This window comes from Micropterus salmoides, unplaced genomic scaffold, assembly GCF_014851395.1.
Source record: "Micropterus salmoides isolate LMB-PRFRI ecotype aquatic unplaced genomic scaffold, ASM1485139v1 Ms_hic_scaffold_19, whole genome shotgun sequence".
Lineage (NCBI taxonomy): Eukaryota > Metazoa > Chordata > Actinopteri > Centrarchiformes > Centrarchidae > Micropterus > Micropterus salmoides.
The window spans coordinates 106,489-120,618 of NW_024041039.1; the positions used below are offsets into that span (position 1 = coordinate 106,489).

Here is a 14,130-nt window from a genome sequence, read left to right on the forward strand (position 1 = left end):
GAGTTAGTCAGTAGTTGATAAGTCAGTCAGTTAGTCAGTTGGTGAGTTAGTAAGTTAGTTGGTGAGTTAGTGAGCAAGTTTGCGATGGGTCTGTTAGTGGGTCATTCAGTCGTCAAGTAATTCAGTTAAATGATCAGTTAGTTGAGCTCAAACTTAGTTAGCTATTGTGTCCGTAAGTTAAGTTAGACAATCCGTTAAGATTAGTAAGTTCGTGGCTAGACAGCTTCATTAGGCATAAAGTTGGTTATTTAGTTCAGGATTTCATTGGTTTAGAAATGTGAGGTTATAGTGTATCGTTTGTCGGGTAGTTAATTAGTTTAGTTACAAGGGAGATTGGTCAGTTAGTTCAGTTAACTGTGAGAATGTTTAGTTAATTCATTAAGTAACATCTGATGTTAGTGTTTAGCTATTAGGTTAATTCAGTTACTGTGACATTGGTTTCGTTGGTTAGCAAGGGTCAAACTACATCCCAAGGACGGGCACAAAGTACAACTCCTCGAATGATAAATAGCTTATTAAAATAAATCCCAAAATTCTATAAAGAGGAGCCAGCTTTTTTTCATTGGTTGGTTGGTTAGTTAGTTTATTTACCTGTGAGGTGAGTTTTGTTACGCGTGACAATAGTTATGTAGTAGTTGGTTTAGTTACCCGAGAGGTTAGTGACATTGTGGGGGGGCGGAGCTACTGCAGTTCTTACCGGTTGGGGGGTGGGGCAGTGAGGTGAGATGGATCTGCTGATTGGTCAGACTGGGGAAGTTGAGGGTGACTGAGGCCAAGCCTACAGACAGGAAGAACATGTTTTACTTCAAAATAAGAGGATGTTGAAGCAGGGTGGAAACAGAGTGACAGTGAGCGGTCAGTACCTGGTGTAGGAGACGTCTGTAGAACCGTCGGCCCAGTCATTATCGGGCTCAGGGTCAGGACCGGCTGCCCTGGCAATGTGGCGCTGACAAGGGATAGAACATCAGCCGGAACCAGAGCCTGAAAAGAAGGCAACTCTAGAAAAACAAAAGAAGACATGAAAGAAATCAACACAAAGACAACAGTAAGGGGTGGTGATGGCGCAATGGATACGATGCCTGCCTTTGGTGTGAGAGACCCGGGTTCAACCCCCTACTGTGACCCATCCACCATTGTGTCCCTGAGCAAGACACTTAACCCCTTGTTGCTCCAGAGGCGTGCGACCTCTAACTATAAGTCGCTTTGGATAAGAGCGTCAGCTAAATGAATAAATGTAAGTTGGTTAAGCTTGATTTTTACTCCTACGTGTGTTGCTACGCACGTTTTGTACTTGTGCACTGGTGTCTCCATCATTCTGCAGTTACAAACGCTAGATGGCGGTGGCGCTACAGCGTCCACTGTGTTGACTGTTGCCAGCCGAGCAGGCTAACTTCTGGTTTAGCGCTCCGCTAACGTGAATGGCAATAAAATTGTGAATGTGCGGCTTGTGTAGCCTTTTCAAATGTTCTCGACCGAATGGATCACAGTGTGATGGTGAAACGAGTCCTTTCACTCCAGTTGTGATGCTCAAATATATCGATCCTCCGTGTTCCAGCCGCAGGATTGGCCAGTAAAATTTACTCCTAAGCACTTCCTGTCGGCTCAGAGGCATTGCGAGGCTAGCCAGCCGACCAATCACAGAGCTTAAGGCAGAGGCTACGCCGTCGATTCGATGCAGAAGTATAAATTATACATTAGTGGGTCAGTTAGTCAGAGAGTTAATTAGTAAATGTTCTGTATTTGTACAGCGCCTTTCTGGTCTTTGCACTCACTCAAAGCGCTGTTACACTCCATCGCATTCACCATTCAGACACCAGTGGAACAACCTCCAGGGGCAATTCAAAGTTAGTTAGTTGGTCAGTTAGCGTCATGTGTTGTCAAGACCTGTTGTCACCAGATCAATAATCAATCACTACATCTCCAGTTCAGTTCTCCTCCAGACTTACCCTCGCTGTGAGTCTTTGTGAGCAGGGGCGACAGCGGAGCTGGATTCTTACTGCGGGACAGGATGTTGGGGATAGTCCTCGGCCTGTCCCTCCCCGCTAATGCATTGGGGGATGCACCGGGAGGAGTCACCTGCAAGACCTTCTGACTGTTGTTCTGAGGCTGCTGGACCGGTGTTTGGTAAGGTGTGGCTGAAGGTGTGCTGGTGGGCGGGGCAGAAACAAGAGTGGGAGGAGCTTGTGGAGTTTGCTGCGGCAGGTCGGAGGATATGATTACAATGTCATCATCGATCGTGTCTCCTGCCGGCACGTGATTGGCTGCACGGTGTCTCTCCCGCTTCCCCACCTTCTTCTGTTTGGATGCCGGGTGCTGCAGCGTCCTCATGATCCTCCGTTCACTTTTACCTGCAGACACAAACAGCTCGGGTTAAATCTCACCTGGGTTTTAGCTGACGTGAGACTCCTACAGCTTCATCCTCCTCCTCCTCCTCACCTGATCTTCGGGCGATCTCTCTGATGTAGGCGTTCCTCTGCTGGTTCAGACAGATCTTCAGACTCTTCAGTCTCGCCGCCTCGTTCTGCAGAGTCTGGATCTCCTTGTGAGCCTGAAACACAAAGACAGCTTACCAAACCGGCTCACTGAGCGCGAGTTAAAGGCCTGAACAATCATTTTCAGTAGCCAATAGAAGAGCGAGCCTCCACGCTGCAGCTGAGACAGGAGGGGAGGGGCTCAGTGAGCGGAGAGCAGATTTCACCAGGTGACCGTAACTCTGCCCGTTACTGGAAGTAAGTGGAGCTGTTTCCAGTGAGACACTGATTTCATATTATTACTTTGCTGCTGTAAAACAGAATATTAAATTTGATTACTGTTTGTGCACTGTGAATTTATTCTTCTTTAAATAACATATTTTTAAAAGGCATTTAGTAATGAAAAACCAATCAGAGTACAGACAGAGATCTGTAGCAGATGTTTGCTTCGGTATATTGGTGCATAAATAAGAATTATATAAGATAAAAGCAAATAAAAAGAAAGTACTAAAACACAACAATGTAAGGTCTATTTAGATTAATGATAATAAACAGTCCCCTTTCATACTGCTATTGTTGTTTATTTTTGTGTCAAAGTGCTTCTACCTTACACAAGCCTGCCCATCACGAGCCAGATGTCTCTTTATTTAACGTTTCAACATTACTCAGACTGTAATGACAGAATAACACCGGTACGAACATTTAAACTGTCTCACAGCTGCAGATCTGTACTCTCAAGTTGTTGCCCGCGGGCCGGCTCGTTAGCTTCCCCCGCTGCATTTGCGGAGCTTCTGAACACTGAAAACTTTCAAGCACATTCTCGATTCGCCAACAATTTCCCTAAAACTGCCGATATTTAAAATCTACACAGTTGATTTCTCGCTTCCAAACTTGTTAGAAGTGGATTTAGTGATGAAACAGCATTTGAAAATTGTAAAAAAAGTTCTGTTGTTGTTACAGTTCTAGCGCTTTACATAATGGGCCACAGTACGCGAGGTAGACTGGTCCAAGGCATACTGGAGATTTTTCCCGAATCAGTACGCCATCCGAGCATTTTTGCCATACTGCAGATTTTGCTTTTGTTTGCATACTACATATGGGCCAAATCAGTACGTACTAATAGTATAGTAGGCGGTTTCAAATACAGCCACTGAGTTATGCTGTGTGCTACAACCAAACAGGAACCTCCAGGTCTGAAAGTGAAGCCTTAAACCTGCGTCCTCTCTAGCAGCCAGCAGGGGGCGACTTGAACCTGCGTCCTCTCTAGCGGCCAGCAGGGGGCGACTCCTGCAGAAAGAAGTGTGATTGTATAGAAGTCTGTGAGAAAATGTTTCTACTTGTCAGCTGATTTATTCCCTCAGTAAACACTTTCCTGATGAGTTTCTGGTCTCAGTCGCTAGTTTCAAGTCTTCTTCAACACAGCATGATGTTCATTTAGTAAATTATGGTCCCATTTAGAGGAACAGAGACCAGGAAGCAGGGGAGGCTTTAGGGCGGGGCTACAAGCTGATTTGGCGACCTGTCAATCAGGACAGAGGCAACTCGTATCCGCTGTTCTTGTACATCTAACTAGTGCCGCTAAAAAGCTTACCAGGAGTCGGCTGCTCATTTTTCAGGAAGTACGTTTTGTTTTAAGCCTGTTTGTCACTAGTTAAAATTAGCATCCCAGCTAACATCCCAGCTAACGTGAATTACAGACGCACCTTGCTACCAAGCTAGCTAGCTCCACCCTCTTGTCCAAATATGGTCACGCCTTGTTTCTAAAAACCAAGATGGCGATGGCCAAAATGGAGGCTTCAAAACGGCGGTCCACAGACCGAAGGGAGACCTCACGGCTTCTTTTGTACCGGCTGTGTCGGCAACTTGAGCCCGTTGTTTCCCTTTAGTCAAATCGTCCATGCATGGATGTATTTGCATCCTGTAGCTTCTTACCTGCTTCAGCAGAACTGTCTTTGGATACTTTTTGGTGTTCATGACTGAACTGAGAAGTTTGAAGGCGGCTGTGACGCTCCGAGGAACGACCACCTTCTTCACACCTGGACTGCTTCTGTTCACAGAAAACAGACAACGTGGCAGTTTATCCTCACCTGTGTCCCCTCACCTCACCTGTGTCCCCTCACCTCACCTGTGTGTCCCCACCTGTGTATCCCCTCACCTCACCTGTGTCCCCCCACACCTCACCTGTGTCCCCTCACCTGTATGTCCTCACCTCACCTGTGTCCCCTCACCTCACCTGTGTCCCCTCACCTGTGTGTCTTACTGAACTCCGTCACCCTGATTTGCTCTTTGACTTAAATATTTATGAGCCATGAGACAGTTTCAAACGCTGGCTTTAAAACTTTCTCATTAAAATCATTAAGAGATAAAAATAATGAACTCAAACTTTAATCTCTTCACTTTTCAAATTATAACAAGAAACAGTGAGAAGAGGTCAAAGGTCAGGGCGAGTACTCTTATCAACACTTAGTTATTACATTCAGAACAGGATCAGTATTAATGTATATTTTCTGAAATAACAAAATGTTTGCACAGCAGCAGGAAAACCTCTAAATAAAATAAATTATCGAGGCGTTTTAATGAGGCTGATCAGCTACAAACTGCTGTCTGTCTGATCAGGTGTTTCTATAAGTGACTGTTACTCTGAATTGAATGATTAGCTGGGAGGCTTCAGACTGGATAAAAGGTAAAGCCCCGACAGCATCGGTTTAACTTTTGATTTGATCACATTGATGTTTAAGTTCAGATTTACAGGAAATATTTTATAGCTGCTGTGTGAAGGGAAAAATCTGTTTAAAGCAAACCATATGTTACTGCACTTTAGTGTATACAGCAGTACACTTAAATTAAAAGTGCCAAAGCACTACTTTAGGATTCATCATTCCATTTTGGGCATAACCATGAGATTAATCGCCATTAAAGATTTTAATCGTTGCCCGGCACCAGTTTAGATGCATCTATATTTTGTGCAATTAAACTGTCGATTAACTGCAACAAACAGCAAAACAAAAATGTACAAAAGCAGGATAAATGTGACGGCAGCTGGAAACTGGATAAAGAAAAAAGGGACATGTTAAAATGTGAAGTGAAATTAAAGTTGCACTTCAGTGCGAGACGGTGACGTTCAAATACAAGTTCCAACAGAGAGATGGTACCGATGTGAGCTAAGTGAAGATCAAACGGTATCTGTGTTTATAACAGCAGATAAATGAAAGGAACAAGGAGACAGATCCTTTTAATCACGTTCTGAGTGTTATCCATGTGTAGTTTGGCCACCAGAGGGCGCTCTGCAGCACAAATCCACCACAAAGCTGACATGATCAGCTGCAACGTTTATTTTTTAACTGAATGACGTCGTGTTAACACACGTTAGAGATACTCTTTGTTTACGATTTTGTGTTTCTGACAAAAAAATAAATAAATAAATAAAGGAGATTATCGGATTTTAAAATCCTCAAATATCAAAATCGGTATCTGTTCAAAAACATCCCTCTTCGTTTTTTAGGTACTGATGAACTGAACATAACGAACAAACAAAATAAAACGGATTTTCAGGCAGCGCCACAGACACAACCATTTCAGTGATGTCATGATGACCTCAGGCTGATCAGACAGGAAGTGAATCAGGTCTTACTCTGGGATGCTCGGCTGCGTCCTCTGAGCCGCCTTCAGCTGACCGCTCTCCTCCTCCACCGTCTCCACGTCAACGCTCAGAACCTCGTCAAGAGCCGCCTGGCACAAATACAAGAGACGCCATGATGACACGTTGGTCTGTGTCCAATCACAGCTCGCTCTTAACATCACATTCATATTTACACACAATCAAAACCTTTTATTTATTATTACTTTTCTCTCATAACGTCAAAAATATTTTTACAATGAAATAAAAATAAACTCCTCGGTTCTAAAATTAAATAGGGAAGAAAAAGTTGAGTTTCTATAATTTCTTAAATTATTGTTTCATTTATATTCTGAATATTTATGTGTTTTTGAAAAGGATCTTTTCGTACGTCAGTGACGGGGAGGACGCCGGTTGTCTTGGTGACGACTCGCTCCTCGTCAGACGAGTTGTCCGTCACTTCGTCCGTCTCGTCCAACAGATCGACCACCTCTATCAAATTGCATCTGTACTTCCTGTCCCGCCTCTCTCTGGCAGCTTGGCGACACGCTCAGGTGATCGCCGGTGTCCGCGGCTCACCTGCCCACCTCGCTCTGAACAAACACAAACAAAAACATGGCAGAGCTGAACCTTGTTTAAAGGTTTTGATGGAGATCAGGATCATTTTTTACATTTATTCATTTAGCTGACGCTTTTATCTAAAGCGACTTACAATTGCTATACATGTCAGAGGTCGCACACCTCTGCAGCAACTAGGGGTTAAGTGTCTTGCTCAGGAACACAATGGTGGACGTCTCACAGTGGGAATAAAACCCAGGTCTCCCACACCAAAGGCAAGCATCTTATTTCAAACAATTTATCAACACAGATTCAAACACTGATCAAAATTACAAAGGCAACACTTTTGTTTTTGTCCCCATTCATCATGAGCTGAACTCAAAGATCTAAGACTTTCTTTGTGTACACAAAAGGCCTATTTCTCTCAAATATTGTTCACAAATCTGCCACAATCTGTGTTAGTGAGCACTTCTCCTTTGCCCAGATAATCCATCCACCTCATAGGTGTGGCATATCAAGATGCTGATCAGACAGCATGGGGATTGCACAGGTGTGCCTTAGGCTGGCCACAACAAAAGGCCCTAGGCTGGCCACAACAAAAGGCCCTAGGCTGGCCACAACAAAAGGCCCTAGGCTGGCCACAATAAGGCTGGCCACAATAAAAGGCCTTAGGGCTGGCCACAAAAAAGGCATTAGGCTGGTCACAATAAAAGGCCACTCCAAAATGTGCGGTTCCATCACACAGCACAACGCCACAGATGTTGCAAGTTTTGAGGGAGCGTGCAGTCGGCACGCTCCCTGAGGCAAATGGTGATACTGACTGGTTCCCGGACCCCCCGGACCCCCCCGGACCCCACCAATACAGTGAAACTGCACATTTTTGAATTTTCTGTTTCTGTGTTTTTGGTTTTTCTGATTTGGTTTTTAAAGAAAATAATGAAAGAACAAACCAAACACGGATTTTAATTCTGGTTTTTGTGGATCTTTTCGTTCACCGCCGCTCCACCTAGAGCAGAACTGTGGTCACGGTCGCTTTAGAGTCACATGAACTTCGATTTGACGTCCAGACTGAGGTCGGATTTCAAACAATCAGACTTGGATCTGATTTGGACCACATATGAAAGTGGCTCAAATCCGAACTGGAACAGATCAGTGTCTGCGTGACCTGTTCACACTGTCAGAAAAAAATCTGATTTGGGTCAGTTTGGTGTGCGGCCTGAATGCAGCCTTAGTTTCTGTCAGGTTAGTGCAAGCTAAGCTAGCTCAGATCTGTGTGGTCCCCTTTTCATTTCTGTAGTCAGTATTTATTTTGGTGTCATGTTTATTCTTCTGCTGATTTATATTATAAGCCTCTGATAAATAGAGCTACCTGCTGATGGAGCGATGGTGGTGAGGAAGTCGTCTCTCCTCTTCATCAGCCTCCTCTTCTTCTTCTCTAGATCTGTTTCTGTCTTCCTCAGCTGCTGGATCACCTGCACCGCCTGCAACAAGACAACACCACCAGCTGTCAGCCGGTAACTAGAAACACGGAGTGTAACGCAGTCCAACCTGTAAAAAGAGCAGCAGGTGACTGGTGAAGACGGGAAAAAGAAACTAGACCTGCAAGTTAGGGATGCAGCAAATGTTTGGATGCTGAAATTACAGTCGTTTGCAAAAGTTTAGGTACCCCCGACAATTTCCATGATTTTCATTTATAAATAATTGGATGTTTGGATCAGCAATTCATTTTGATCTCAGAATCAACTTTATTGCCAGGTACGTGTCCACATACGAAGAATTTGACTCTGGATTGAATGCTCACGATGTGCTTAATCATACAACACCACAATAATAAAATATCTCCGACCCAGGCTACAGTGTAGACAACACATATATACACACTATGAACAAAATAGACAGATTGAGATAACAGTGCAGTGAGCAGAGTGCAAAGGATGCAGGACATTATTATTTACATGTCAGAGGTGGAGGTGATATACAGGTACACATAAATGTACACAGTGTGATGGAGCACAGTGCAAAGGATGTATCTACAGTATGACCGTATGAACAGCTCTGAAATAGAGAATGGTGAGAATTGCTTGCACCAATCCCAATTGATTGCTGACGTATTGCTGACGTATTGCGGTAAGCGTGTCGACTCATTTCCGTTTCCGGTGTTTGTGTTTTGGTACCGTGTTGTGCTGCTCTCGCTAAATAACAGTTACATTTGTTAGATTACAGCGGCCAACTGTTCGCTAAACACTTATTCTTTACAGTAATTTTGCCTAAGCACTCACAGTTCTTTCCATCTTTTAGTGACTGCTGTTCAATCTCATACTTGTTCTAAAGTTTTGGTAGCTGACGCTACAGTACTTTAGCTTAGCCGTTAGCGACTTTAGCTTAGCAGCTAGCGATGGCTTCTCCTTCTCCCTCTCTCTCTCCTACTTTCTCCTGCTCGGTCTGTCAGATGTTTAGTTACTCCTCTGCCTCCTTTAGCGGTAATGGTACATGTAATAAGTGTAGTTTATTTATAGACATGGAGGCGAGGCTCAGTGATTTAGAAGTCCGGCTCCGCACCTTGGTAGATCAGTCTTTAGCTACTGTAGCTAGCCAGTCCCCGGTAGTCGGTGCGGAACGGCCTGAGTTAGCCTCTGGTAGCCGTCCTCCGGCATCCCCTGTGCAGCCAGGAAAGGGGGGGGCTGGGTGACTGTCCGAAGGAGGAATAGTCGTAAGCTTCAAAGTCCACGGGGCATCATCAACCTGTTCACGTTTCTAACAGATTTTCCCCACTCAGCGACACACCCGCTGAGAAACCAACTCTGATCATTGGCAGCTCCATTTTGAGAAACGTGAATTTAGCGAAGCCAGCGGCCATAGTTAAGTGCATCCCTGGGGCCAGAGCGGGCGACATTGAGTCTTATTTGAAACTGCTGGCTAAGGATAAACGTAAATACAGTAAGATTGTTATTCACGTCGGCGGTAATGACTCCCGGTTACGCCAATCGGAGGTCACTAAGATTAATGTTGAGTCGGTGTGTACATATGCAAAAACAATGTCGGACACCGTAGTTTTCTCTGGACCCCTGCCAAATCTGACCAGTGATGACATGTATAGCCGCATGTCGTCATTCCGCCGCTGGTTGTCGAGGTGGTGTCCAGCAAACGATGTGGGCTTTGTTGATCATTGGCAGACTTTCTGGGGAAGACCTGGTCTGATCCGGAGAGACGGCATCCATCCCACTTGGGAAGGAGCAGCTCTCATTTCTAGAAATCTGGCCAAGTTTATTAGTGGACCAAATCCATGACAACCCAGAGTTGAGACCAGGAGGCAGAGTCGCAGTTTAACACACTTCTCTGCCCTTCTTTTTCAGCAGTTACCCACCCAAAACCCTACGCAGAGTCGCAGTCTAACACACTTCTCTGCTCCTCCATTTCAGGAGTTACTTAGTGAAAATCCTATAGTGACGGTGTCTGCCCCCCGACCATCGAAATTATTTAAAAAGGTAAACAGAAGAGGAGCTGTGCATAAAAACCTCATAAAAATTAAAACCACAAGAGCAATAGTGCAAACGAATAGGAGAGTTAAATGTGGACTCTTAAACATCAGATCTCTCTCTTCTAAAGGTGTACTAGTAAATGAACTAATATCAGATTATGATATTGATTTGTTTGGTCTTACTGAAACCTGGCTGGGTGATGGAGAATATGTTAGCCTAAATGAATCCACCCCTCCCAGTCATATTAATACTCACATTCCTCGAGGCACAGGCCGAGGAGGTGGAGTTGCAGCTATCTTCCACTCTAGCCTATTAATCAGCTCTAAACCTAAACTAAATTATAACTCATTTGAAAGTCTTGTTCTTAGTCTTTCGCACCCAAGTTGGAAATCACTGCAACCAATTCTTTTGTTATAGTGTACCGAGCACCTGGCCCGTATTCTGAATTCTTATCTGAATTTGCAGAGTTTTTGTCAACTTTAGTCCTTAAAACGGACAAAGTTATTATTGTAGGGGATTTTAATATTCATGTGGATGTTGAGAATGACAGCTTCAGTACTGCGTTTATCTCTTTGTTAGATTCCATCGGCTTCTCTCAGAGTGTTCATGAACCGACTCACTGTTTTAACCACACCCTCGACCTTGTTTTGGTGTATGGTATTGAAATTGAACATTTAGTGGTGTTCCCACAGAATCCCTCTTTATCCGACCACTGTTTGATAACTTTTGAGTTTGTATTGCTGAACTACTCGCCATTGGGCAAAAATTTCTATACAAGATGTCTGTCTGATAGCGCTATAGCTAAATTTAAGGATGCGATTCCATCAGCTCTAAATACATTATCTAGTCACAAAGTAATGGAGGACTCCTATGCTAATTTCAGTCCCTCCCAAATCGATCATCTTGTTGATAGTGCTGCTGGCTCGCTGCGAATGACACTCGACTCTGTAGCCCCTCTAAAAAAGAAAATACTAAAACAAAGACGGTTAGCTCCATGGTATAATACTGAAACTCGCAAATTAAAGCAAATATCACGGAAACTTGAGAGGAATTGGCGTTCCACCAAAGTGGAAAATTCTCGTTTAATTTGGCAAGATAGTCTTAAAACTTATAGGAAGGCCCTCCGTAATGCCAGAGCAGCGTACTACTCGTCATTAATAGAGGAAAATAGGAACAACCCCAGTTTCTTTTCAGCACTGTAGCCAGGCTGACAGAGAGTCACAGCTCTATTGAGCCAAGTATTCCCATAGCTCTCAGTAGTTACGACTTCATGAGCTTCTTTAATGATAAAATTCTAGCTATTAGAGACAAAATTCACCAAGACCTGCCCTCAATTGGCACCAACTTATCTCTTAACTCAGGAACCTTAGAAACAGCTGTAGAACCAGATACATGTTTAGACTGTTTTGCTTCCCTCAATCTTTACCAACTAACTTCAATAATTTCTTCATCTAAACCATCAACCTGCCTCTTAGACCCCATCCCGACTAGGCTGCTTAAAGATGTTTTACCCTTAGTCAGCACCTCTATACTAGATATGATCAATCTATCTTTATCAACAGGCTATGTACCACAGTACTTTAAAGTAGCTGTAATTAAACCTCTTCTGAAAAAGCCCAAACTTGATCCGGATGTTTTATCAAACTATAGACCTATATCTAACCTTCCATTTCTCTCTAAGGTTTGGAGAAAGCAGTTGCTAAACAGCTGTGTGACTTTCTACAGAGCAATAGTTTATTTGAGGATTTTCAGTCAGGATTTAGAGCTCATCATAGCACAGAGACAGCACTGGTGAAAATTACTAATGACCTCCTTATTGCATCAGACAAAGGACTTGTCTCTGTACTGGTTTTATTAGATCTTAGTGCTGCATTTGATACCATTGACCATCAGATCCTATTGCAGAGACTGGAATATTTCATTGGCATTAAAGGAACCGCTCTAAGCTGGTTTAAGTCCTATTTATCAGATCGATTTCAGTTTGTACATGTTAACGATGAGTCCTCCATGCACGCCAAAGTTACTCATGGAGTTCCTCAAGGATCTGTCCTTGGACCAATCCTCTTCACTTTATATATGCTTCCTTTAGGCAATATTATCAGGAAACATTCCATAAGCTTTCATTGTTATGCAGATGATACTCAGTTATATCTATCGATCAAGCCAGATGAAACTCATCAGTTAGCTAAACTTCAAATGTGCCTTCAGGATGTTAAAACCTGGATGAGCTGTAATTTTCTTATGTTAAACTCAGATAAAACTGAAGTTATTGCTCTGGGGCCTAAGCACCTCCGTGACGCATTATCTAAAGATATAGTTTCCCTGGATGGCATCGCCTTGGCCTCCAGCACCACTGTGAGGAATCTTGGAGTTATCTTTGATCAGGACATGTCGTTTAAGTCCCACATTAAGCAAATTTCAAGGACCGCCTTTTTTCACCTACGTAATATTGCGAAAATCAGGAACATCCTGTCTAAAAATGATGCAGAAAAACTAGTCCATGCATTTGTTACTTCTAGGCTGGATTACTGCAATTCCTTATTATCAGGCTGCTCGAAAAAGTCCATTAAGACTCTTCAGCTGATCCAGAATGCTGCAGCACGTGTTCTGACAGGAACCAGGAAAAGAGATCACATTTCTCCTGTTTTAGCTTCTTTGCATTGGCTTCCAGTAAAATCCAGAATAGAATTTAAAATCATTCTTCTTACCTACAAAGCTCTTAATGGTCAGGCACCATCTTATCTTAAAGAGCTCATAGTACCTTACTACCCCACCAGAGCACTGCGCTCCCAGAATGCAGGGTTACTTGTGGTTCCTAGAGTCTCCAAAAGTAGACTAGGAGCCAGAGCGTTCAGCTATCAAGCTCCTCTCCTGTGGAACCAGGTTCCAGTTTGGGTTCAGGAGGCAGACACCATCTCCACATTTAAGAGTAGGCTTAAGACTTTCCTCTTTGATAAAGCTTATAGTTAGGGCTGGCTCAGGTAGTCCTGAACCATCCCTTAGTTATGCTGCTATAGGCCTAGACTGCCGGGGGATTTCCCATGATGCACTGAGCTCCTCTCTCCTCTACTTTCTCTCCCTCTGTATGCAACCTCATCCCATTATTGCATGTTACTAACACAACTTCTCCCCTTTCTGGTAGTCTTGTGCTTTCTCGTCCCTCTCCTCTCTCCTCCTATCACTTCCTGCAGGTTTTCTGGCTCTGGAGCTGTGGAGTCTGGATCTGTGGCTGCGGGTCGCCTGCTGCCCCCGTGTTCCTGCTCGACACCCTCTACTGCAACGACTATTGTTGCTAGTCTTATTGTTATTATTGTTATTATAATCATTAACATTACGATGGTTACCATTAACACTATTATAAATATCTGTACCATTTTTCATTTAGTTTATAGCAACATTACCTTCGCTGTCTGTACCTCTGTGTGTATATTGTGTAGGCTGCCTCCCTCCCCTCTCTCTCTCCTTACATCCCTCTCTCTCTCTCTCTTTTCTCTCTCTTTCTCTCTCTCTCTCTCTCTCTCACCCCAACCGGTCGAGGCAGATGGCCGCCCACCCTGAGCCATGGTTCTGCTCGAGGTTTCTGCCTCTTAAAAGGAAGTTTTTCCTTGCCTCTGTCGCCTAGTGCTTGCTCTTGGTGGGAACTGTTGGGCTTCTGTAAATATCATCACAGAGTACGGTCTAGACCTGCTCTTTTATGAAAAGCGCTGTGAGATAACTGTTGTTGTGATTTGGCGCTATATAAATAAAATTGAATTGAATTGAATTGAATTGAATAAATAATAAGTGGTAACCAGAAGGGCTGACTCCAAATAGTCAAAGATTCGATGCTTCGATGGGCGGAGCCTGATTCGACTGTCAATCTCACAGTCGAAGCATCGCAGCAAAACAAGGATCACGCCATTTTGGCGATATGGGGTGCTCAACGTCTGATTTTACATAGAACTACCAGTTTTCTCCCAATAAGTTAATATACAGCCGGTTACAATACACATTTCAATGTTTAATG

The 14,130-nt window shown here is 43.7% G+C and overlaps 2 protein-coding genes across 2 annotated transcripts in view; both read right to left on the bottom strand.

Annotated features, from left to right (window-relative positions):
* Positions 1–641: 641 nt before the first annotated feature.
* LOC119909970 (classical arabinogalactan protein 9-like) lies at positions 642–3,771 on the bottom strand. The gene is made up of 4 exons (XM_038728275.1): positions 2,437–3,771; positions 1,947–2,348; positions 864–998; positions 642–778 (listed from the first exon to the last, which is right to left on the bottom strand). The coding sequence occupies exons 2-4, from the start codon at positions 2,326–2,328 to the stop codon at positions 657–659; spliced, it is 639 nt and encodes a 212-aa protein (XP_038584203.1). The 5' UTR covers positions 2,329–2,348; positions 2,437–3,771; the 3' UTR covers positions 642–656.
* Positions 3,772–4,474: 703 nt separating this feature from the next.
* LOC119909971 (MAX gene-associated protein-like) overlaps positions 4,475–14,130 on the bottom strand; it is a 48,907-nt gene continuing 39,251 nt past the window's right edge. Inside the window, 4 exon segments of the mRNA XM_038728276.1 lie at positions 4,475–4,518; positions 6,103–6,200; positions 6,479–6,680; positions 8,015–8,126. Of these exon segments, the coding sequence (XP_038584204.1) occupies positions 6,583–6,680; positions 8,015–8,126 (210 nt within the window). The 3' untranslated portion in view covers positions 4,475–4,518; positions 6,103–6,200; positions 6,479–6,582.

Excerpts from the sequence above, each read along its gene's own strand:
- LOC119909970 (XM_038728275.1), bottom strand. The coding sequence starts at position 2,328 with ATGAGGACGCTGCAGCACCCGGCATCCAAACAGAAGAAGGTGGGGAAG. Across the intron at positions 999-1,946 it reads CACAAAGACTCACAGCGAGG|AGTTGCCTTCTTTTCAGGCT; the intron begins GTAAGTCTGGAG and ends TTGTTTTTCTAG. Across the intron at positions 779-863 it reads ACAGACGTCTCCTACACCAG|GCTTGGCCTCAGTCACCCTC; the intron begins GTACTGACCGCT and ends TCCTGTCTGTAG.